The sequence below is a fragment of the Mirounga angustirostris genome, unplaced genomic scaffold (genome assembly GCF_029215605.1).
Source record: "Mirounga angustirostris isolate CCGP_5_RB_7025 unplaced genomic scaffold, mMirAng1.0.hap1 SCAF_17, whole genome shotgun sequence".
Lineage (NCBI taxonomy): Eukaryota > Metazoa > Chordata > Mammalia > Carnivora > Phocidae > Mirounga > Mirounga angustirostris.
The window spans coordinates 37,024,500-37,047,030 of NW_026991725.1; the positions used below are offsets into that span (position 1 = coordinate 37,024,500).

The 22,531-nt window shown below is 48.8% G+C and overlaps 1 protein-coding gene across 10 annotated transcripts in view; it reads right to left on the reverse strand.

Annotated features, from left to right (window-relative positions):
- The window catches only part of SLC39A11 (solute carrier family 39 member 11), a 403,594-nt gene that overhangs the window by 128,477 nt on the left and 252,586 nt on the right, over positions 1-22,531 (reverse strand). For all 10 annotated transcript variants that reach the window (XM_064583524.1, XM_064583522.1, XM_064583521.1 and 7 more), the window contains one exon: positions 20,436-20,606. In XM_064583524.1, the coding sequence (XP_064439594.1) occupies positions 20,436-20,606 (171 nt within the window). The remainder of the gene's footprint in view (positions 1-20,435; positions 20,607-22,531) is intronic.

Below are 22,531 nucleotides of genomic sequence, written 5' to 3' on the forward strand. Positions count from 1 at the left end.
TTGAATTAGTAAAACTTAATTCATTTTAAAGTACTCTAAAAAAAACTAGATTTCTGGGGTCTCATAAGACATCTATTTCCTCTAGAATAAATAGAGCTACTGCGCACTGAGAATCATAATCTTAATTTTTGCTACTGTAGACTATACTAGATTAATATGGTCAAACAAGCATTGTTCTTCATCATATGCTGGACCTGAACTAAGGTCAACTGCATTCAAGTATCACACTCTGGAACTAGTTCTGTCCTTCCCTGTGATCATGGATGCCACCAGAATCCTGGGCAACCCTTGGCAGCCTCCGATCTACCAAGCACTTCCTGGGGAGAAAAGCAGAAGCAGAGTACTCAGCCAAACCCCATTATGGCACCGCTGGGAGTAATTCTTTCAGGAAAATAATGAGCTTTTTTTTAATAGATGGTCAAAAGATACACCAGAGCTAAGATGTCCGTCTTTACGCTCAAAAGGGTAAAATGCCTCCAGTCAGGGCAGAGTGGGGCAGAGGGAGGCTCAAAGAAAGACACCTACTCCCCAGTAACAAACACTAAAGTTAATCTCCCTAACAATGTGGCTTTGGGAACCAACAGTTAAAACTTCTCACTGACAGTGCTACTTATTTATGGTTGGGAGAGACTTTGAGGATGACTTTCTAGAAAGAGCAGAACAACGTCTCTAATTGGGACTTACCTAGTCTCAGAACCATTGCTAAGGAAAATAGCTGGCATTACCTTCTCATTCTAAAACTGTTGTCTGATGCAGTTGCCACATGTGGCTATTTAAATTTAAATTAACTAAAACGTAACAAGATTACATATCTGCATATCCAATATGGTAGCTAGTGGTTACCGCATGGGACCATGCATACACTGAATACTTCCATCATCATAGAAAGTTCTATTTGACAGTACTGATCTACACAGAGGTGCCTGATACTCTATGTGGGTCTTAAAGGGGAATCGTCCCTCCAAAATGGTGCTGCTCCCAATGGCCCCATGGAAAGTGGGGGACGTAAGGAGGACAACGGCATCAAGGACCCCCTGGAGAGAGAGCTATCAGAGTGTGTCCCGAGGATGAGGGAACTTCTCTGCACTCAAGCCAAGTAAAAGGCCACTCCAAGAAATCAGCTTGCCAACCTTGGCATGTTTCCCTATAGAAGTGCTCTCTGACCATCTCCTGGAAGAGTCCCAAGGGGGAGAAGGTGGCTGGGAGAATTCCAGTGGCTGACTGAGGAGAGAGGGCTACTCTGGAAGCAGCCTGCATTTCCAAAGGGCAAAGGGCCAACCTGACATTTGGGAAGGTGACCCAATACAACGTGGAAAGGTTCTCCCCTCAGAGGTCCACCTACAAGGGCAAGTGGAATTTCTAGTGGAATTGGTGCAGAGAGGACCACCAGGGGAGGAGAGGGAACTTGTAAGTGGTCAACCACAGGGTACCCTATCTATACCAGTAGATGTCCCAGTGGAGGCTTGGAAGAGCCCTCAAAATTAGGACCCCACGAGACAAAGGGTCCACGCTTGAGAATCTGCCACTTTGAGGGTGCAACACTAAATTACAACTGTAATCTTTAGGGGAGACCTTTTGGCACCCACCACCAACTCTATATAACCCATCACCGCCTCTTCTTTCCCTCTTCCTCCAATTCCTTGGCATGGCTGAGCCACCCCCAGCAAGATGAGCAGGGTAAAGGGTAACAAACCAAGGAAAAGACAGACTACCCACCTCTGACCCACGGCAGGCTTCCAAGGCTAATCAGATGAGAAGCTATGAGTGGAGAGAAGGACATTTGTTATACTGAATGAGAGACTGAAGTTACCGGACTGACTCATCAATCAGCATCAAACAGGATAATCAAAAGTGCTCATCCACCTCGAATGTGCTGGAACATTTAGATGTCTGCCCATAAAATCATCCAGGGGCAGGAAGGGAGAACCATTAGAGCAGTCAGATTGACAGTGACAGACACACTACAAAGCCGTTCTGTGATTTCGCCCTACAAACTCAGAAGGTTCTAGAAGGAATGTATGAGAGAAGTGCAGCCCCGGGAGGACTGCAGGGATGCAATTAGCCCACAAGGAGGCGATGGTAAGAGCACTAAATTAACAATGACAGGGTGACCTGTCCGCTTTGGAACACAGACTACTGGCCACAGGAACATCGGGAGGCATGGGTAATTGCTCCATTTTATGCAGAGGGAAATTCAGAGGCTCAAAAAAGTTTAATAACTTGCCCAAAGACTGCAGTGAGCCGATGAGCCAGGCTCAAACTCAGGTGGGCTCTTAACCACCATTTTGCTGCTTCTGCAAGGAGTGCTCTTGAATGGGGACCCCTTAACACGAGGTCACTCAGGCACACCACTGGTTCCAAGACTCTCCAAGGGACCACTGTCTGGGCAGGACAGAGACTGCTCCTGCCTTCCAATATCCATTCTCCCCTTTCCTCAGCAGGGGAACACTGTGAACTAGAACTTCCCAGAAGGCAAAGCAAGAGTTTGAAGTTGTCCTCTGTACTACCTGAAGGGGGGCGGGGATGACTGGAATTCCAATGGCGACCTTGACTATGAGGTAACTCAAGACCGAAGCCATATGCAAAGCAGAGAATGAAAAGGGGCCTGCGTCTCTAAATGCATTTTATAGTTATCATCCTATGATGAACTGCCTGTCTCTGGATTTCTAAATGAGAGCAGATGCTGTTGCTTCAGGTTTTCTGTATATGCAGCTGACCCCTTATCCCAGCTGGAAAGGCAGAGAGCCGTAGTGAGGTTCTACATGTTGGTCTTCGAATCCTGCATGCTCCATTCAGAGTCATCTGCCCACATTTCCATGGGCCGAGAGACATGCCTGGAGGCGGGTACCCAGCTGCAGAGTGTATTCCTGTCTCCCTGAATGCGCTCCTCAGACTGGACTTGAACTTGGGGATCCCTATGCCTCTCTCATAGGAATGAACTCCCAGACACAGCTTTGATCACTAGGGGCATCAGACTTCTTTTCTTAAACATCTCTTAGCTATTTCTTTTTTTAAAAAAGATTTTATTTATTTATTTGAGAGAGAGAGAGAAAGCATGAGCAGGACAGAGGGACAGGGAGAAGCAGACTCCCCTCTGAGCAGGGAGCCCGACGTGGGGCTCAATCCCAGGACCCCCGGCTCATGACCTGAGCCGAAGGCAGACACTTAACTGACTGAGCCACCCAGGTGCCTCTTAGCTATTTTTTTTGCTCTTCCTTTCCACCCCCATCCCATGCCTGGGAAGAAAAAAAAAAATTAGCCAGGCAAGAGTACATCCAATTCCCTTTCTTAATTAGAAGGAACAAAACATTTGAAAAGCCAGTGGCAGTCACTTGAAGAGCATTTGCAAATTATCCATGGACACAAAGTTAGCATTTCAAGGAAAGCAATGGGGGTCAGAGAACATGTTCCAAGCTAGTGGATAGGGTAATCCAGATCTGTAGAGGCATCTGTCAATCACGGCTGGGGGCCCTCCTAATCCTCTCACCCACTGCTGGCCACACGTGGAAGAAGGGCTTGTGTGAATTAGAACAAACCCTGTGTTTTCTCAGAGCACAGCTATGAGATACCTCATTCCGAGCTAACGCTCCCGAGTGCCTAATGGATTTGGAGGAAGCACTCAAGTAAATAATCGTTTCCTGGTAGGAGATTAGATTTCATACACCTCAGCCCAGCCCAAGCTAACGTGGAGAGATAGCAAGAAGAGAGTTCTTTTTCCAAAAGAAAAATTTACTTCGAATCCACTAATGAACAAGGAACTAGTTCCTTCCAAACTCTGTGGTCTGGGAAAGAAAGCAATTAGCTTGATCGTGAGCATTTTCTGACTTCAGGGGTTCTTGAAGGAGGCTGTATTATATCAGATGGAGGAATGGCTGACGAGGGCAGATCCCCAGGGTCTCCTTCCCCGGAAAATGTTAAGAGCACGTAAGTGCTCCATGATGCTGGCTATTACAACATCACTACCTCCCAAGATAAATCCGAATATTTCATCTCTGGACAGTTCTAACTGTGAAAAAGTTATTCCTTGTGCTGTGCTAACGTCTGTTCCCCTATACTTTTCACTCCTTCATTCTACTTCCAGCTTGGGAGCGAGGACAGAACATGCCCCCCATGGTGGTCCTCCCAAGACCTCAGGTAGCCAGCACCAACCCCATCTTCTTCGCTCTGGTCTAAAAGGTCCAGTGATCTTCATCACTGCTCCCATCTTAGTTTCCAGCCCGGCATGGTAGGGGGATATTCATCGGCAAGTCCAAGGATGTGGGGGCTCTCTTCTATTCTTGGGTTCTCAGAGGAGGGTGTCCCTCCTTGTGCTTCCCCTTGTCCAAGTGATGGCAGGCATAGCATGAATCCTGGGAGGAACGACTTCACCTGGTTGACTTAGACTCCCAAGGCTATCTCAAACCTCACAGAAAAAAGGTGAGCAGCAAACATCTCGATCAAGATGTGACCGAATGGATGATGAAGCTCCTTATTGAACTAGAACCCAAATTCATTTTCCTCCTCCTGAATACACTTTTATCACCCGTTTGCAGGGTGGGGGGAGATCTAATTTCGGGACTGTACTTAGGTCCCTGTTTCTGTTCATTTGCACCTTGTTAGAGCATATCAGAATTCCAGCATGTGGAGATGTTCTGGTTTAATGATTTAATCATCCCACAAATTACCTGTCCCTCCCAGCTTCGTGTCAGCTACAGACTGAAATGCCACCGACAGGCTGCTCTGAGTGATTAATTAGATTATATTTGGCTTCTGTTCACATTACAAGTTTTGGAGAGGCAGGTTAGACATTTTTGTCTGGTCTTCTTGAAAGGAGGATGTTATGGGTGAATCATGTCCCCGCCCCCCCAAATTCATATGTTGAATGTGACCTCAGAATGTGACCTTGTTTGTAAATACGGTTGTTGTAGATGTAATTCCTTAAGATGAGGTCATAATGCAGTGGGTGGGCCCCTAACCCAACATGACTGGTGTCCTTCTGTAACAGACATGCACAGAGGGAGGACGAGAAGGGCCACAGGGACAAGACAGTCATCTGCAAGCCCAGGAGAGAGGCCTGGACGGATCCCTCCCTTGGGGCCCTCAGAAGGAGCCAACCCTGCGGACACCTTGATTTTGGATTTCTAGCCTCCAGAATTGTGAGAATCTGTTCTTTAAGCCCCCCGGCTTGTGGTGATTTGCTCAGCAACCCTGGGTCCCTCTCAGCTCTGCATGTCTTCCTCCCCTATCCCAGCTCCCTGCTCACCAGGGACTGTACAAGGCTCTTGCCCATTTCAGATGGGAACAAAACCAACCCCAGTCATGAATAAGGTGAGCCACTGTCTGCAAATGTCTGTCTGGATTCGGAGAATCTAGAAATCTAAAGCCAGGTGAAAAGGTGGGCCAGATATGGGGGTATAGAAGGAAGGAAGGGGGCAGAGGAGGGCGGGGCTATGGCAGTCTCCAGAGAGATCAGATCATGGGGTTCCCCGAGCAGGATGTTTGCTAGGGCTGGTGTGTGAATGCAGAAGCACTGGGACACTGGATGGGAGAAGGGGATCATGGGAAAAACCTGAAAAAAGACTCAGCCTCAGCCCCCCATTGGAGGTCAGGACAAAACAGTGTGTTACCACTGGAGGGGTATTTTAGCGAAGAACAAGCCACGTCTGAGGTTTCAGAGAGACCCAGGGCCCTCCTCTCTCTCCCCTTTCTATTCATCAAAATTCTATGCATCTTCTACTGTCTGACTGCCCTAGTCTGCCCTTCCTCCCCAGCTCCCCACAGTACTCACACCCCCGACATGGAGTTAACCGGTGCCTCCTCTCTGCCCCTGGCTGTGTTTTCACCCCCCTCACTTGGCCTGAGTGACCCTCCCATGTCTGCAGAGAGGGCTGAAGCAGTTCCAAGAACTCAAGAAAGGGGCAGGACTGAGTGTGTTAAGGAAGGCCACCGAATGGCCCAGAAGTTCTGTGTGAGGTCAGGGGATGGCACAAAGAAACAGATCAGAGGGGCTCAGAAAACCTGTATTACTGCTCCAGAGGAATACACAGGCAGGAGGTGGGGAGAAAAGGAGAGAGGCCAAGAATGCATTTCTTAACAAGGCGGAAAAGGTATAAGTCTACAGAAGGTTAGGGGAGACACACACACACAGGTGATTCTCCAAGCTCCCAGCAGGAGCTAAAATTGCCATCACATATAAATGAAGAACCTTTACCTAGCCCAGAACTTCCCAAAGGGGAGGGGGCATTTGGGGCACCACCGTGTGGACCCTCCAATTCTGCCATCCACGGACACAGAGCATAGAGCAGACGTGAACTTCTGTGGCTTCGACAAGGGATCCCTTAAGGATGACCCCCAAAAGGAATTTTTTTCTGAATCATGAACACCAGAGTTGAGAGGAAAATGTCTGGATTTATTGATCCCTGCCATGTGAAACATGCAAATAATTCAGAGATGAAGGATAGAAAGGGGGTCACTGCTGCTGCGAATTTCCAGAAAGATCATCGCAATGCCACACAAAGAGAAAAGTTGGGGCAAAAAATGAAAACCCAGAATTCAAAAGAGCTCAGTTGTGTAATAGAGAGGGATTGGGTCCCAGCGTCCACACATCTGGAAAAAAACCCAAACCATTAAAATGACTGCTGAATTCTGTCTCTATCAGAAAGCACTCACTGGGGTGCCTGGGCGGCTCAGTCACTTCAGCGTCTGACTCTTGATCTCAGCTCAGATCTTGATCTCGGGGTCCTGAGTTCAAGCCCCGTGCTCGGCTCCACGCTGGGCATGGAGCCTACTTAAAAAAATAAAAAGCACTCACTGATGGAAAACAAAACAAAACAAAAACAAAACAAACAACAACAAAAAAACAATGCAGGGATGCCTGGGTGGCTCAAATGGTTAAGCATCTGCCTTCGGCTCAGGTCATGATCACAGGGTCCTGGGATCGAGCCCACATCGGGCTCTGTGCTCAGCAGGGAGCCTGCTTCTCCCTCTCCCTCTGCCTGCCTGTCTGCCTACTTGTGATCTCTCTCTCTGTCAAATAAATAAATAAAATCTTTAAAACAAAACAAAAAAAAACAATGCAAAACTCAAGCCTGTTTGTCAACTCAGGTACTAACTTGGCTGTGTCTTAAACAACAAATTGATATTTGTCTAAAACATACACAGAAAAGAAGATACTTTTCTTCCAGTTGTCAGAACAAAAATCCTTCACTCTTCTGTCCAGCAAGTTGGAGAAAAACAAGGGAATTTGTGGCTTGGTTTCCTTGACAACCTTATCTTCACTCCAGGCACCATCCCAGGTCTCTAAGCAACAGGGCACTCTTTAGAATGACAGGGAGGTAAAACCCAGAGCTTATCCTGAACCCCCAGAAACCAAGCAAACCAGGGCAGAGCATGTCCCTTATGGGGCACAGCCCAAATAGCATGGAGAGGTGCACGGCTCCAGATACTCTCACCAAACCCCACATGCAACCCAGCATCCCCCCCCCCCACGCCCTTAGTGTCTTAACATTCCACCTCTCTACTCTCCTCCCCTGACTTTTCCCTCTGTCCTCTGGAGGGGTCCGTGGCTCAGTTCATCATGTACCCCACTCCCGACAGGAAAGCCCTGCACGGCCCAACTATGAAGGGGAGGCTGCCCCTTGAGACCAGGGCCCAGGAAGGAAAGCTAAGATGCCTCTGTGACTTGCTGATCTTGTAAACGAATGGCTTTGCTGGAGAAAAGCGTTTGATTAAAAGCAGATGAGAGAATATGCCTCTGTTGCTGGACTGACACTTGAAAAGACTGTCTGAAAACAGGAGTCAGGGATTTTTTTTTTTCTTTTCTTTTTTTTCCCACCAGCACGCCCCTACCTCTTCCCTAACATCTCTGTGCCGGGAAGGATTTCTGAGAATACATAGAAGAGGAGCAAATGAACATCTCTGGAAATGACAGCTCTGAACTTGAATCAGAGCGAGAGAAGATGAGTGCATAGCTCTGCGGCTGAAAGGAACTGGGGATTTGGGAGGAGAAGGTGTGGACTAACACTGCTTTTAAACGCTGTATCAGGGAAACTGCTGTCTCTCTGGTCCCTTTACTCCTCCGGCAGGCTCATGTCCAAGACCCGAGTTTATCCTCGTATCACCTGTGAGGCAGGGAGGTGGGGCTAGAATGATTCATCCTCCCTCACAGATCTGGAAATCACAACTTGCTAAAGCACAACCACACGGTTATTTTCAAAACAAGGTAAAAACTACAGAATCTGAGTCCTAGTTCTTGTTTACCGGTCGTAAGGGAGAGTTTGGCTAGCCTCAATTGCTATCATTCAAAGGCAGTTTCCACATCCCAAATTCCATGAGCTTTGAGTTATTTTCTAATTAAATTTTTTCGGTAGCGCATCAGCAAGGCGGATCTGTTTGAGACTCCTCTCCTTGTGCATTTTCCTTTGAGTGGAATTACTGACTAAAAGGGGCAATGAATTCCTTTTTGAGCGCTCATGTGAGTTCCACTTCCAATAGCTACTTGGCTAAAGTGGAGGGATCCGTGCTCTACAAAGCTGATGGCGGGGCTTAAGCCCTGGGGATGGGCTGCAAAGATTGACAGTTTGGGGCCACTCCCGGGATTAGGAAAAAGAAGAAGTAGTAGGGGAAGAAAGAGATTAGGGGCAGGAAGAGTTACTAATGTGCTGGCAATTGGCAGGACGGCGGAATGAGGCACAAAATCCAAGACAAAAGGAAATGGGGCCCAACGTCTACTCCCAGAAGCTACCAACCACTGCATGAGCAGGCAGAATTGTGCCTGACCAGGATGAGACCCTGCATGAGGCCGTGGTGCCACCCTTTGGGCAGGTAATATTCAAAAAACACAGGCCATGGGGTTGCCTATTCTCCAAGGGGCTGAGCCACGGCAGCATGGGTAGTTTGACGTGGCTTGGAAATCCAGGTGTTGGAGGAAGCTTGGGTCCAACACAGCCCTCCCCCCACCCGGGGGGCTTCCTACAGACGGAACTCGCCAACTTCCCTCCTCATGTGTTCTGTGGAGAACAGCCTCCCTCCTCCTGTCCTCTCCCACAGCCCCATACCGAGCTCACCGCCCCTGAGTGTGTGTCTCCAGGCCAATAAGAAGAGAGGGGCCCAAGGCCTCGGAAGCTGTTTCAGGCAGGTCATCCACCCGGAAAAGGGAGTAATTACCCTCCAACTGAGCGAGGAACGTGGCACGGACCTGCAAGTGCATTTAGGTATCATTTCACTCCCATACTTAATGACAGAAAGGGAAAGAGAACAGGATTTTGATTTCAGAATTCATCCTTGGATAATTGTTATTTGCAGAACACAAATAACACTTTAATTATTTTCAACTCCACACCATAACAGCTATCAAGGGAATGGAGACAAAATAGAATAAACAGAGACTTATTAAATACATAATTAATATGCCCTAAAATTAGCATATATAAATACGGATGAGCTGGGACTATTACAAAGTCTGCACCTCCAAAATGATCACCTGATTAAACCTGTTCTTTCTGCTACGTCTTCTGAACAAATGAGGCCATCTCTTCGGGGCACAGGGACTCATCAGCTGGTGAGACGTTCCCCCAAGGACCATCGTGCAGGCAAAGGCTCAGGGTGTTTTCATAAACCAAAGTTTTAGAAAAGCTGCAATCCTCTTTACGGGGAAGCCAAGACAAGTCAAGCTCTGGGGGTAAAGCCAACACGGATCACGTGAGACTCTGCACATAACAACGTCTCTGAGCTGGGGGCCAGTTTGCAGTGGGAACTGTCGTAGGTGTGGCCTCTCCAGGGAGAGGAAAGGTCTGAAGGGGTTTCGCTGTGCAGCCTTGGCCTAGGGTGGGGCTGCCCTGCTGAACTGAGCCGCAGGGATGAAGTTCTGGAGGAAAACATGCCTCCCGACGCAGACTGATCTGCACGGCCCCCTGCAGGTGGGTCAGTGCTTGTGGTTCCAGATACCTCCTACTTGCCCCTTAACTCGCAGAAAGATAGAGAACGAAGGGCCGCCTATCAAGCCCGTGGCCTTGACCCTTCCCGAGGGCAGGCGGCTGAGCACGACATTCCTGCTGCCTCCCGCATCCCCTCTACTGTGTCTGGGGGTAGAATTACTGGCAGCCTGTCAGTCCTCCAGGGCCTGGGTTCAATCCCAAGTCTGAGGGCAGTAAATATTATTGTTTAAAACGCACGGAGCCGAAAGAAATGACACCCTTGGCCTGGGGCCTTCCCCTTGTTTTGACTTCCCGTGAGGATGGATTCATTCTGCACCGCATTATAATACGTGCCCCTATAAACTTTATCTCCTCTGTCAGACTGGAAGCTCTTTCAAGGCAAGGGGCTGTTTTTCATTCCTTTTTTTTTTTTTTTGGATCTCTCGGAGCATTGAGACCTGTGCCATCTGATGTGGCAGCCACCAGCTATGTGTGGCCGTGAAGCACCTGGAATTTGGCTGGCGGGACGGAGAAAATGGGAGACTCTTATTTCGTTTTAATTAATTTAAGTTTGAATTTAAAAACTGAAGAAGTAGAAATTTTTTTTTTTTTCCTCCACTACGCACAGCTTTGTTTTGGTGGGACTACATTTCGCTTGAACCATTAAAAATTTAGCATCCAAATTGAGATGTGCCAGAGTGTAAAATATACATTGGATTTCAAAGACTTAGCGTGAGAAAAAAAAAAATGTACAGTGTCTCAATTTTTTATATTGATTCTATGTTGAAATAATACTATTTTGACTATTTTCGGTTCAAGAAGGTAGATTTTAAAAATTAGTTTCACTTGCTTTTACTTTTATTTTTTTTTTTAAACATGGCCACTGGAAAGCTGACCAAAGATCTGTGGCTTGCCCCGTATTTCTACTGGACGCGGGGGATCTAGCGGCTTCCCCCACGGAGAGTATGGGTCGATTGTTTGGCTGAACATTATAAACAGATGACTCTGTCGCCCTCGCCGGGTCCCCAGTCTCCGTTATAACCAGAGGAAAGCATTTTTCAGGCTGGGGTATCGGGATTAGAAATCAAATCTGTGCCCAGGACACAAAGAAAACCGGGGACAAAAAGGAATAAAATTGCGTGTGCCAATTAATGAATCACGTCCCTCCTTTTGAAATGGATTAAAGTACAGTACAATAGGTTGTAAAGGGAGATAAGAACTCAGATGATGAGACCACGAGAATGCACTTCATTCACATCACAGCGGCTTCTTGGCAGCCAAGGGAGAAAAGAAATGTCACACACAATCAATTATGAATGTCGTGTCCGTGAGGAAGGCGAAGCTTTCTCAGGGAGTGCATCATTCTACAATAAATATCCTATTTGGGAGCACTGGGGGATGAACTGGGCATTGTCCCCAGCAAAAAAAAAAAAAAAAAAGGAAAAGAGAAAAGAAGAAAAAAAATGACAATAAATGCTGGGGTGATTTTCACATGACAGTTAATGTCCTTCCTTTGAAACTCGATTTGAGGCAGGTGAAGGTGTTCTGGGAGAGGGCTAAGCTGGCAAGAACCAACGTGCTGCCTTGCTCGGGGGATGGGTGTGTGTCACCCAGATGACAGGATGACAAGCCCATCGTTGGAGCAGCTCTTTCCATTTCCCCTGACATCAGACGTGGTGACAAGCCCGCTGTGATGTTCTTACACAAGCCACTCCCCACCCCGTGCTGTCCCCCATTCAAGAGACAAGAAGCCAGGTCAGAACCAATGGGAACAAGATGATGGCACCACAGCGGTGACTCCGTGCTACCCTTAACTTAGTGAAAAAATTAATTATTTTCGAATTTTGAAATTTAAGGCATTTTATTCATAATCTATGTTTGATACACCCCATGGCTAAGAACACCTGTCTGGGCAAACAGAATGCCTCTCCTAAATAGAACTCAGCCCAAGGCAAGCTTGGGTAGGCTCTAGATAATTTGTGGAGTTGCATTTTTTATTTTTTCTTTTTGCCAAGGATCTAGAGCTGTGCCATCCGATAGAACTTCCTGTGGTGATGGAATTGTTCTGTACCTGTGATATCCAATATGGTAGCCACTAGCTGCATATGGCTGGCTACTCAGCACCTGACATGTGGCTAGGTATGACTGAGGCTCTAAATTTTGCATTTTGTTCAAATCTGATCAATAAATAGTAGAGCATTTGGTGGCTCTGGGATCTAAGCCTTTCTGACTCCAGAGCCTCTGCTTGCCTGTCCTGCTAGCTACCTAGCTGGCTACCACGGTATTGGGCAGTGCAGGTCCAGAAGGACTTCGCAAAACCACGTTCTAGCAGATATCTGCCTGGCCAGAGGAGAAAGACAACTGGAATTTACCAGAAACTTCGAGTCTTAATACAAAAATATGTTCAAATTCTCTTGCCTTAATTTTCTCCTTTCATTTACATAATAGGTAGGAGGATGACATAATCTAATCGATGTGGAAATGAGTCTGGATTTCCACCCCAGTCCCCACGCAGCTTGAGGACACAGCTCACGAGACCCGAAGGCCAGTCGGTAGGGCACAGGGATGGGTCTGTAGCCGGTGGCAGGAGCTGCCGGCCCATCTGAAAGTTGCCCCGTTGCTTTACGGAGGTGGGGGTGGGGGTGCACTGGATCCTGCAGGAATCCCAGAGCTACGATTTCGCCCTCGGGGCGTTTGTGCCAGTTCTCATGCTCGAACCCAACAGCGTAATTGGGGAGCATGCTACCAGCTTCTGATACAGAGCACACCCAGGGACACAATATGCTGAGCGAAATGTCATCCCAGACAGGAGCCTGAGCTAATGACAGCGTCAGGCTTCCCACTGAGACACAGATAATTAGAGGAGAATATTACAGTGTTTCCAAACTCCCGGGGTAAAGGAGAAGCCTCTTCAAATGTAACCTGATGGAGATAGAAATTAAAGTGGCTGGAGACGTTCCATTGGGAGACCACCAAGGCCAGCACCAAACCATCTTTCAGGATCAGAGCAAAGTGAAGGCAAAGTAGGAGGGAGGAGGGGCAGGGGGAGAGGACGAGGTGTGAGGGAGTTACCATCTTCCCGGCCATACCGTGTTCTAGCCCCCGAGATGAACGCGTCACAGCAGGGGACACGGTGAGTAGCCCTGCTGGTGGCTGGCACTGTTCGTTGCATTTAACGCTGAACCGCAAGATGGGTATTATCTCCGCTTTACAGCCAAGAACACTGAAACTGCCAGAGTCCTACCTAAGGTCACCCAGCTCCGAAAGCAGGGGGTGGCTTGGCCTTTCTGTTCCTAACTCCTGGGCTTGTTCCCTCTCCCCACATCACCCTCCTTGACATGTGAAAAGGCTGACAACCTGCCCGGGTCCTGGATGGTCCTCGTTTGGCGGTGGTGGTGACGGCCGGTGCGTGGGGGGCCTCGTGGGGGCTGCGGGGGGCTCGTTGCACACGCCTCCGCAGGGCACCCCCTGAAGAGGTTCACGTTGCCCCCGCTGCCGAAACCTCCCTGCTGAACTGAGCCGCGGCATCTGGGGTGATGATCGCACCAACACTCCGGAGTGGTGCTGCAGACGTTAACATTTAACGTGGCAAGCTTCGAAAAAAGGAGAAGCATTTCCTGAACGTCTCTGTAACTGGCTCTGGAAAGCGCTGTGGTCCGCCGCAAGGACGGAAGCATAGCTCACTAGAGCGAGGGGTGGGCTGGAAGCAACGGAGGGACGGAGCATGAGTCAAGCTCTTTCTGTGCCTGCTCACGCAACCTCGAGCCTCCTCTTCAGCCTCCCTGGGTCTCAGTTTCTAAAATGTAAAACAGGGTATAAATATCTAACTCATATATGCAGGGCACTTAAGGCCCCGGTGAGTGTCAGCCTCCAACATTAGCAGTTGCTCTTGCTACCACCGATGAGTTGTGGCCTTGAGTGGTGTTCCCCACACTCGTGACCTGAGCCTGGGTCTCTGGCTGTGCAAAACACTCCTCCAGTTTTCTGGAAGCAGAACAATGTGAAGGAGAGGCTGTTGCTTCAGTGATTTCACTGGAAAGGTCCCTATCTAATGATCGAATTTTCTATCCGGTCTTGGTCCCAGGAAAACAGAGTCAGAAGGCTGTCCTTTCTAGCTCCTGGCTCCTCCCTGCAAGCTCTAAGCACTGGACCTCCAAAGCTGCCCTTGCAGGGGGAGAGGATGCGAGGGGAAAGTAGATGCCCAGGCTCGTGCCACCAACAAGCCCCGGGACGTGTGAATGCCGCCTTTCGTGACGAAGGAGACTTTGCAGACAGGACTGTCCTGGGGAGTCTGCTTCTCTCCTTCTCCCTCTCCCTCTGCCCCTTTCCGCACCCCTGCTCATGCATTCACTCTCCCTCTCTCTCAAATAAATAAATCTTTAAAAAAAAAAAAAAAGGAGGGAAACAGAATAGACACAGAAGAGAAAGCAATGTGCCCACGGAGGCCAAGACTGGAGTCAGGTGCGGCCACAAGGCCAGGGGGCCAGCAGCCTCTGGAAGCTGGAAGAGGCAAGAACAGACTGTCCCCACGAGAGGGAGCATGGCCCTCCCGGCTCTGTGACTTTAGCCCAGGAAAACCGATGTCGGACTTCTGGCCCCCAGAACAGGGAAAGAATAGGTTTGGGTTGTTTTAAGCCATTCCGTTTGTGACCATTGGCTACACTAGCCACCAGAAGCTAATAAAATCCTCCATTTTGTTCCCAACCTGTCATTAAAACAACCTCAGTAAGATTATCTCAGGCATAAAGGGATAACTGTTACTTTTTTTGTAACACCCTTTTTTGTGTATGTTTTGGGGGTTAGGGATGTTGAGGTGGTTAGGTGTTGGAGGTTCTCCTTCCCAAGACCATTTTTATCCTATGAGTCATTCATGATAGATAAGTTGCTAAATCTCACAAAAACATGAAGAAAATAGCAATCAGCCACAGTCCCAGGAATAACCAACCACTGTCGATATTTTAGTGTGTGAATTTGTGGGGTGTTGTTCCTTGGGGGGGTAAAAAAAAAGCCCTTCTGATTAAAATTTCAAGCATTTCACGTAAAGCCATGAAATGTAGCCTAATAGGAACCATCAATGAAGACAAGCCAAATAATTAAAATCAACTGTCATGCTATTCTGGAGACATAGGCAATGACCCTAGCTCGCTCTAGGTCACGGCAGCAACCAGCAAAGTGAACTTGACTCTCGATTCTAATGGGAGGACAATAAAAAGCATAGGACTCAGCTCGCCTCCTCTGTGGATTAATAAATAAATTTCGAATGCAAAGGAAAGCCCCGGAGACCCATAGGAGTTGAATGCCGTCCCTTAGCCCGTCTGGTTGGCCAAGGGAGAAGGAGAACTGGGACCCCTGCTTTCGAATGACACCCCCCTCCTGCTAGGATGGAGTCTAGGTACCAAGTGCACCGGTCATTCCACATGCTCGAATAGATCCTGAGCTCCAACATGTAATATGCGAGCTCCTAAAAGGCAGCCGGCATGGAGCTTCCTGCAAGCAACTCCACCATTCGGGGGAGGGGAGACACCATTCAGCCTGATAAGATCACGACAGACGCAGACGCAGGATACAGCACGGCGTCACAAAGGAAGGGATGATTAACACTGTAAAATACATGAAAAGAATATTGTACTGTCTGTATTATTTTTCACAGACTCCTCCAATGCCAGGGCTGAAAGGAATCATAGCCATAATTTAACACATGCGTGCGTGCACACACGCGCCCTGAATCACCAAATGGAATAGTGTTTGAAGGAGATAACCTCTGGAAGATCCCTTTAAGCTCTCAATTTAACTTTCCGGCATACAAAGCAATGCTATAGTGCACTGTAGAGACCATAAGCCACTCATGAAAAGAGATTAGTAGGAACTGAATTGCTAGCTGATTTTTAATTCCACTCAGACCCAGAGAGGGAGCTTGTTTTCCAAAGGCCCGGGAACCTCTGGAAGGCTCAGAGCCCTTGAGCCTGAATGATAACTGCATGGAAATCACTTTAAGAGACAATGCTCCGAAGGCCACAGAGTTGCTTTCGCAGAAAACACGTCCTTTCCTCAGGATACCATGTTCCAAAGGACTCGAGCGCCCCAACCCGCCGATGCACACAGGCCAAGCCAGAGAAGCGACGTGGAATGCGGGGGAACAGCATCTCCACCTGCGGAGATTCTGTGTCTCCCACACAAGCCGGAGGGGCTTGCGTCTGATGGTCTACATCAGCCATGACGGTTTCCTCCTAAATCATTCAAGCTGCTTGCATGACTGGGCCTTTGTTTCTGGAAAGCGGAGATTTCTTCCCTGCTCCAGGGCTGTGGATGGTCTTCGTGAGGCCCATGAACACCCCAAGCTGCCTGTGAGCTGCGTGTGAGGGGATCCCCAGCTCTTCCCAGGTTCTCAAGGACGACGGTGAGCCACAGGAGTTTAAGAACACATCCGTCCTTGCACGCGTGTATTAAATGTTAACCCATTGCCCTGGGTGTGTGTGTGTGTGTGTGTGTGTGTGTGTGTCCTCACACGCCAGAAACCTCCAGAGGACAGGACACTCGCTAACAAGCTCTCCTTTTACTTCCACATTAAAAAAAGAAAAAAAAAATTAACAAAATGTCATCCCCAGGACATATAAAACTGAACCAGCAAAGATAAAAAAAACTTCACAAAAAATCAATTATCCTTTTAGTCATTGTGAAAAGTCTATCTTCAAGCCCAGAGTCTCGGGGAACGTCAAAGCTCTAGTTAAATTTTTAATAAAGTATAAAGGATAGCGTTAAAAAAGAAACCTTTTCAAAGGTCAGCTGGCGACAGATAAGCTCTCGATATGGTTCCCATCAAAGGGCAGGAAGCTGGACGGGAGTTAGCAGCCCGAGGCTCTGGGGATGGGCCCCAGGGGGGCCTCGGAGACTCGTCTACTTGCAGTTAGACCCTGGTGACGTCGTCGGCGCCAGGGCTTGCAACGACACCTACGTGCCGACAACTCATGCCCGGTCCGAACTTCTCTCTGCCACCCAGACTCTGCTCCCGTCTCCCAACTCATATGTGCAACTACCTGATCGGCGTCTCCCCTCGAATGTCTGCCGACAACCAAACCTCACCATCCAAAGTCGAGTTGTTGATGTGCCCTTCTAAAACCTGCCCCCGTGAGGTCTTCCCCATCCCAGCTGGTGGCGACTCCATGCTTGCAGCCGGTCAGCCCCGAAACGTCGGGGTCCTTCCTGGCTCCCGTCTTTGTCCACACCCCCCGTCTGCTGCATCAGCAAACCCCACGGCTCTACCCTGAGTGGACGCCAAGATGGGGGCCCTTGTCAGTGCCTCTGGCATACCTGTCCTAGTCTCAGCCACCTCTGTTTGCAGCTCGCATTCCTACCATGGCCTCTGCCCGGTCTCCCCGCGGCCGCCCTCGCCGCTCCTGGGTCCAGTCTGAATTCAGTGCCTAGAGAGAAGCTTGGGAAGCACAATTCAGATCATATGCCTCTCTGCTCAAAACCCTGGGGTGGCCCATCTCCTAGAGTAAAAAGGAAAATCCTTACAATGCCTGTGAGCTCCACCTGGGTCAGGGCTGACCTCTCTGTCCTCACTTTGTGCCTCTCCCTCCCACTGACCCTACTCCTACTCCATGCTGGACTCCTGGCTACTCCTCGGGGGTCCAGACGGGCTTCTGCCTCAGGGCCCTTGCACTGGCCGCTGCCTCTGCCTGGAACTCACTCTGCCCCAGAGAGCCGCATGTCTAACTCAAATGCAAGGTCTCAGTGAGACCCACCCTGACCACTCTATTTAAAATTGCACCTCCTTTCTGTAACACCTTAGCATCTCATCAGCCCTGCTGGACTTGTCCATTCTTTATAGCCCCAACCACCTTCAAACATAACATATAATCCACTTACTAATATTATGTTCATTGTCTATCCCCCTGCTATAATGTTAGTTACGGGAGGCTAGGGATCTTGGTCTGCTTTATGACTGACATAACTCAAGTACCTAGAATTCATTACTAAAATGCAATTCAGAAAAAGGCAAGACTGGGGAAGAAATTTACCCTCAAACTTCTCGATCCAGCAAGCTAGATGCTCCCCAGGTCATGGACCGTTACACTGGGCTTCTGATGAAGCCAAATCAGCTGAGGTTCCTACGAGCCACTCAACCCTCATTTCAAAAGACACTTCCACATTCACCATAATAGGGACACAGGTTGAACATGAACTTGGGAATGCCAAGGATCCAGAAGAAGGCCTATTGTCAGGGAAGAAGCAACCTTTGAATTCGTGCTGATTGTGGATCATCAAATGTTGGTGTCATCCCATGCACCTTCCTGCTAACACACTTTTGTTTCTGGCCTTAATCCAAGCTCTCACTGAAGTCAATAAACATTTAAAGATGTGAACTCTGATTCTCCCTAACCTTCTGTCAAAATGAGCCAGGACACAGTCCCAGTTGAGTCCATGGGAACACAGAAGGGTAGAGGCAGGTGGGAGATAGGAAGGGCTTCCTCAGAGGAAAGTTTATTCCTGGCTTCTCAAAGCCCTGTGCTATGAAATCTGGATTTTAGAACACTTTCGTATTCTTCAGGGAGACAGAGAATCACAACGGGATACCTCAAGCCAGTAGAGTCATCTTATGTGACTGTAAACCCAATGGACAGATCTTTATTCATTTTCAACTGGTTAGAGAAACCTTGAGGGGCAGAAAGATCGCTACTATTACGACTGAAAAGACAGGTAAGTACCTTCTCTTCTCTACTGAGTAGGATTTAACAGGTTGCAGCCAACTGTGGAGGTTTTTCAAGCTGTCTTCTGCCAAGCCCTAGGTCTTCCAGTGAGCTTGCTAAGAGTCTGGGGGTGAATGTGGTCAGACTCTTCCACCAGGACAAATCTGCCTGTGGTCAGCTTTGTGTGTTGGGGTCCCCCATAAGACTTGGTCTCAAGGAATATTGAATAGCAAGCTTTAGAAAAACCAGAGAGTCTGCCCATGACCCAAAGGGAAAGAGCCAACAGGGAAATGAGAGAAACACGCTGAAGAAAAACTGGGGGGCAAACCAGCCTATACAATCATATGATAGAACTTCCCAAGACCAGGATACAAATAATAAGGACTGTGCTTCTCATCTAGGGGAAGACCTGAGCTTTATTGGTTGGAAACAGAGGGCCTGGGTGGCTCAGTTGGTTATGCAGCTGGCTCAGGTCATGATCTTGGGGTCCTGGGATCGAGCCCCACATCAGGCTCTGTGCTCAGCGCAGAGTCTGCTTGTCCCTCTCCCTCTGCCTCTCCCCCCTGCTCACGCACTCTCTCTCTAAAATAACTAAATGGACAAAATCTTTTTAAAAAAGCAATTGGAAACATAGTGTTCTAGACAGGTTTAGTATAGTATGTACTGGAATATATAACATATCAAAATTTTCATTCTTTAAAAATGACCAAAAAAACACACAAAAGTCCTCATTGTACAAGCAGAAGGATATTGAATTACCCAGAGAGGAATAAGTTCGGTTTGGCCATGGCCTTAGACCCCCCAGTATTGAAGCCAGAGGATCATGGAGCAACATCTACAAGAGCTTCGAAGAGAAGAACGTGCCTCTGGTCACTGCCCCATAATGGGGTGATGGGTTTGGCATTATGAACAGTGCAAAGAGCTCAGATAATATCTGTATCACCCGGGAACATTCCCTCAGCGAGGTTATTCCTAGAACTTGAGTTCCAGCACAACCAGTGATGGATCAGAACGTTGAAGAACTCAAGCCTGAGGAAGTCACAGCCGGAAGGGAGAACAGGACCATTATTAATGCTAATTACCGTTACCATTTTCCAAATGCTCATGTGGTCCAAGTACTACAACAAAATCTGTGTATGTGTGTGTGCATGCGCACTACAGCATCTCATTTAAGTATCGAAATAAAATGTAATTCATTTTGCAAATGACATCCTGCTTCTCTCAGTAGTAGCTTTGTGCCCATTTCACAGACGAGAAAACCAAGGCTCAGAGAGCTCAGGTAACTTGTCCAGATACACGAGCGAGTAAGTGGCTGAGCTGGAATTCCAAGATGTGACCCAAGGAGTTCCTCAGGTTCCCTCAATTTATTTTTTTTTAAGAATATCTTTATTCTTTTTTATGCGTATCTGTGTTTTCTTGTCACTCTAAGTGAAGCATAATATTATTTTGAAATAGAATGCCAACACATTTTGTTCAATTAAAACAAATCCAGAGATGCAAAGCAAATTACCGCAGCATGCTAAAAAGGATAGGACTGGCGAGGGCATTTCAGACCGGTGTCCCACAGGAAAGAGGCAGGTAAGGTGACCATCAGTGCTAAACTGTACGGAGCTCAGTATTTTAAAAGGGCATTATGCAGAACCAGAGACATCCCGCGCTTCCACCAGCTGCACCCCACAGTGATGATGCAAGTTAAAAATAAAGTCAAGGAAGATTTGCATTCTGTCCCCGCGCCCCTCAACAAAAGGACCCACATCACGATGGTCGGCGCCCCTCTTCCGGCCAGGCAGCTGAGCTGACAGCGACTTTCCCTCCGGGCCAGTAGCCGGACCCTGTGGGGGCAGGACCTCACCTGGAATGTTGTGGATGGTGATGGCCAAGATGAGCAGGGTGATCCTCCTCCAGCTGCTGCTGCCAGGCTGCGCCGGGTTCCCTCGAGGAGGCACCGGTGAGGCAGGGCCCTCGGCAAGGCCGGTGGCCACCGCCTTCTTCCTCTGATAGGCCTCGCCGTTCTCGCTCTTGTCTGAGCAAAGAGAGCGGGACAGGAAGAGAGAGTACTTTGAAAATGTGCACACTGGTGCTTGGATAAGCAGCAGCAGGGGGAAGTTTTCCACCCTGGGGAAGGGTCTCCTCCCTAACTTCCTAACGGACCCCGTGTTCTTCTCTTTCTTCCTCCCTCCCTCCCTTCGCTTACTCGCTCACTCGTTCGGCAAACACTCACTGAGACACTCAGTGCCCAGTGTACAGGGCCAGGAAGGGATAAAAAAGATGAAACTGGGGGTGCCCTAGCAATGCTTATTAGGGAGAGGCAATATTGAGCGGTGATTAGGAGCTCAGATTCGGGAGCCAGGCTGCCGGGCTCACTGCTGACTCGTCCACTTATGAGCTGTGTGGCATTAAACGAGCTGTTTACACTCTCTGTGCCCTAGTACCTATCCCACAGGGGTTTGCGAGGATTAAATGAGAGGCTCCAGGCAAGGGCTTTGCTGCTAAGTGCGAGGCGTCACGTGTTCTCTCTCTCCCTACGGCATGACACCGTAGGTGACCCTGCTCTCCTGGTCATGCTGCCTTATGGGAACCCATCCACATGCCAGGCCCAGCCAATCAGAATCCCTCCCCGGGGACCGGGGGGGGGGGGGCGGGAGGTGGGAGACTGGAGTTGGGACAGGCCTTGTGATTCAAGTGCAGATTCTCAATCCAAAAGGTCACGTACGGGCAGCCTGACATCCCACGCAGGAAGGGAACAAGGAAGCAACTTGACAGATGATAGAATGAAGCAGATGCACACAGGCACGCAGAGACGGGAAATGATGCAGCAGGCCAGCCAGCCAGACGGACACACACACAGACAGACAGATAGACAAATGGCAGCCTGAGTGCCGCAGGACATTCTGATGCCCATGGGCTGACTATGGTACGCAGCCACTGGATTTCATGAGCTAACCAGCTAAACTTCCTTTCAAACCTTCCCCTTGGGGGATATATTTGAAGGGTGTCATTTCACAGGCCAAGAGGTGATGCCAACTACCCATGGTCTCCTGGGTCAGATGTGCGCATTCCTAACAGAGGGAAATGGCCCGGGTCTGCGGCAGAGCGCCCAGACCGCAGTGGTACGTCTGTGCGAGCGGCGTCCCGAAGGAGCAGGGTCTTGAGCAAATGGCAGACATGTGGGGGCAGGAATGCAAAGGAGAGTCTCTCTACCACGAGTGAACACAAGGACCTGCAAGTCATAACTCAGAGGTCATGGACAGGACACCCGAACGTGTTTGTAGGCTCCTCATCGTGAGCAGCGCAACCATACCTCCCAGGATGGGCTCGCCATCCCGGGGGGATGAGGACTGTCCCCTTTCACACTCAAAGCGTCCTGGTTTGGACAGTAAACAGTGTGGCTTCTCCGGCTTCAGGAAACAGCAGAAGCTTGACAGATACTCGGCTGTGCCGGGGGCCATCGCTTGCAGAGGTCATCAACTTGAAGGGTAGGAGGGACTCTCTGCAGTGGTTCTGCTTCCCTTCTCTGTAGATTTTCCATAAGCAAAGGAATTCTCATCTCTAAGCTGAAAGTTGCAGAAAATGTTTCCCAAAGTCAAATTAAGAGAAAACGGGCAACCGTAAGGACCCCTTTGGCCATGACCGTGGGCCTCTGGCGGCACCTCTCCTTACTTCTTTGGTGTAAAGCAAGGTAGGGGTCCTTCATCTTACCCTCTCAGGGGCTTCACTTAAAGACCAGAATCTCGCTACATAAACTTGGTCGGGTCTTTGATGCCCTTTTCGGATGAACCCGCCTAAGTGAACACTGCTTTCTATTTCCAAAACAGGAACAAAACAAAAATAAACAACAAAGCCAAAACACTTCGTTTGAAAATCATGTTGTGTTTGTTCACTCAAATCCAGCAGGTCAGCTTGAGGAGGAAGCAAGTGCCAAAGGCAGGCGGACTCAGGCTTCCCCAG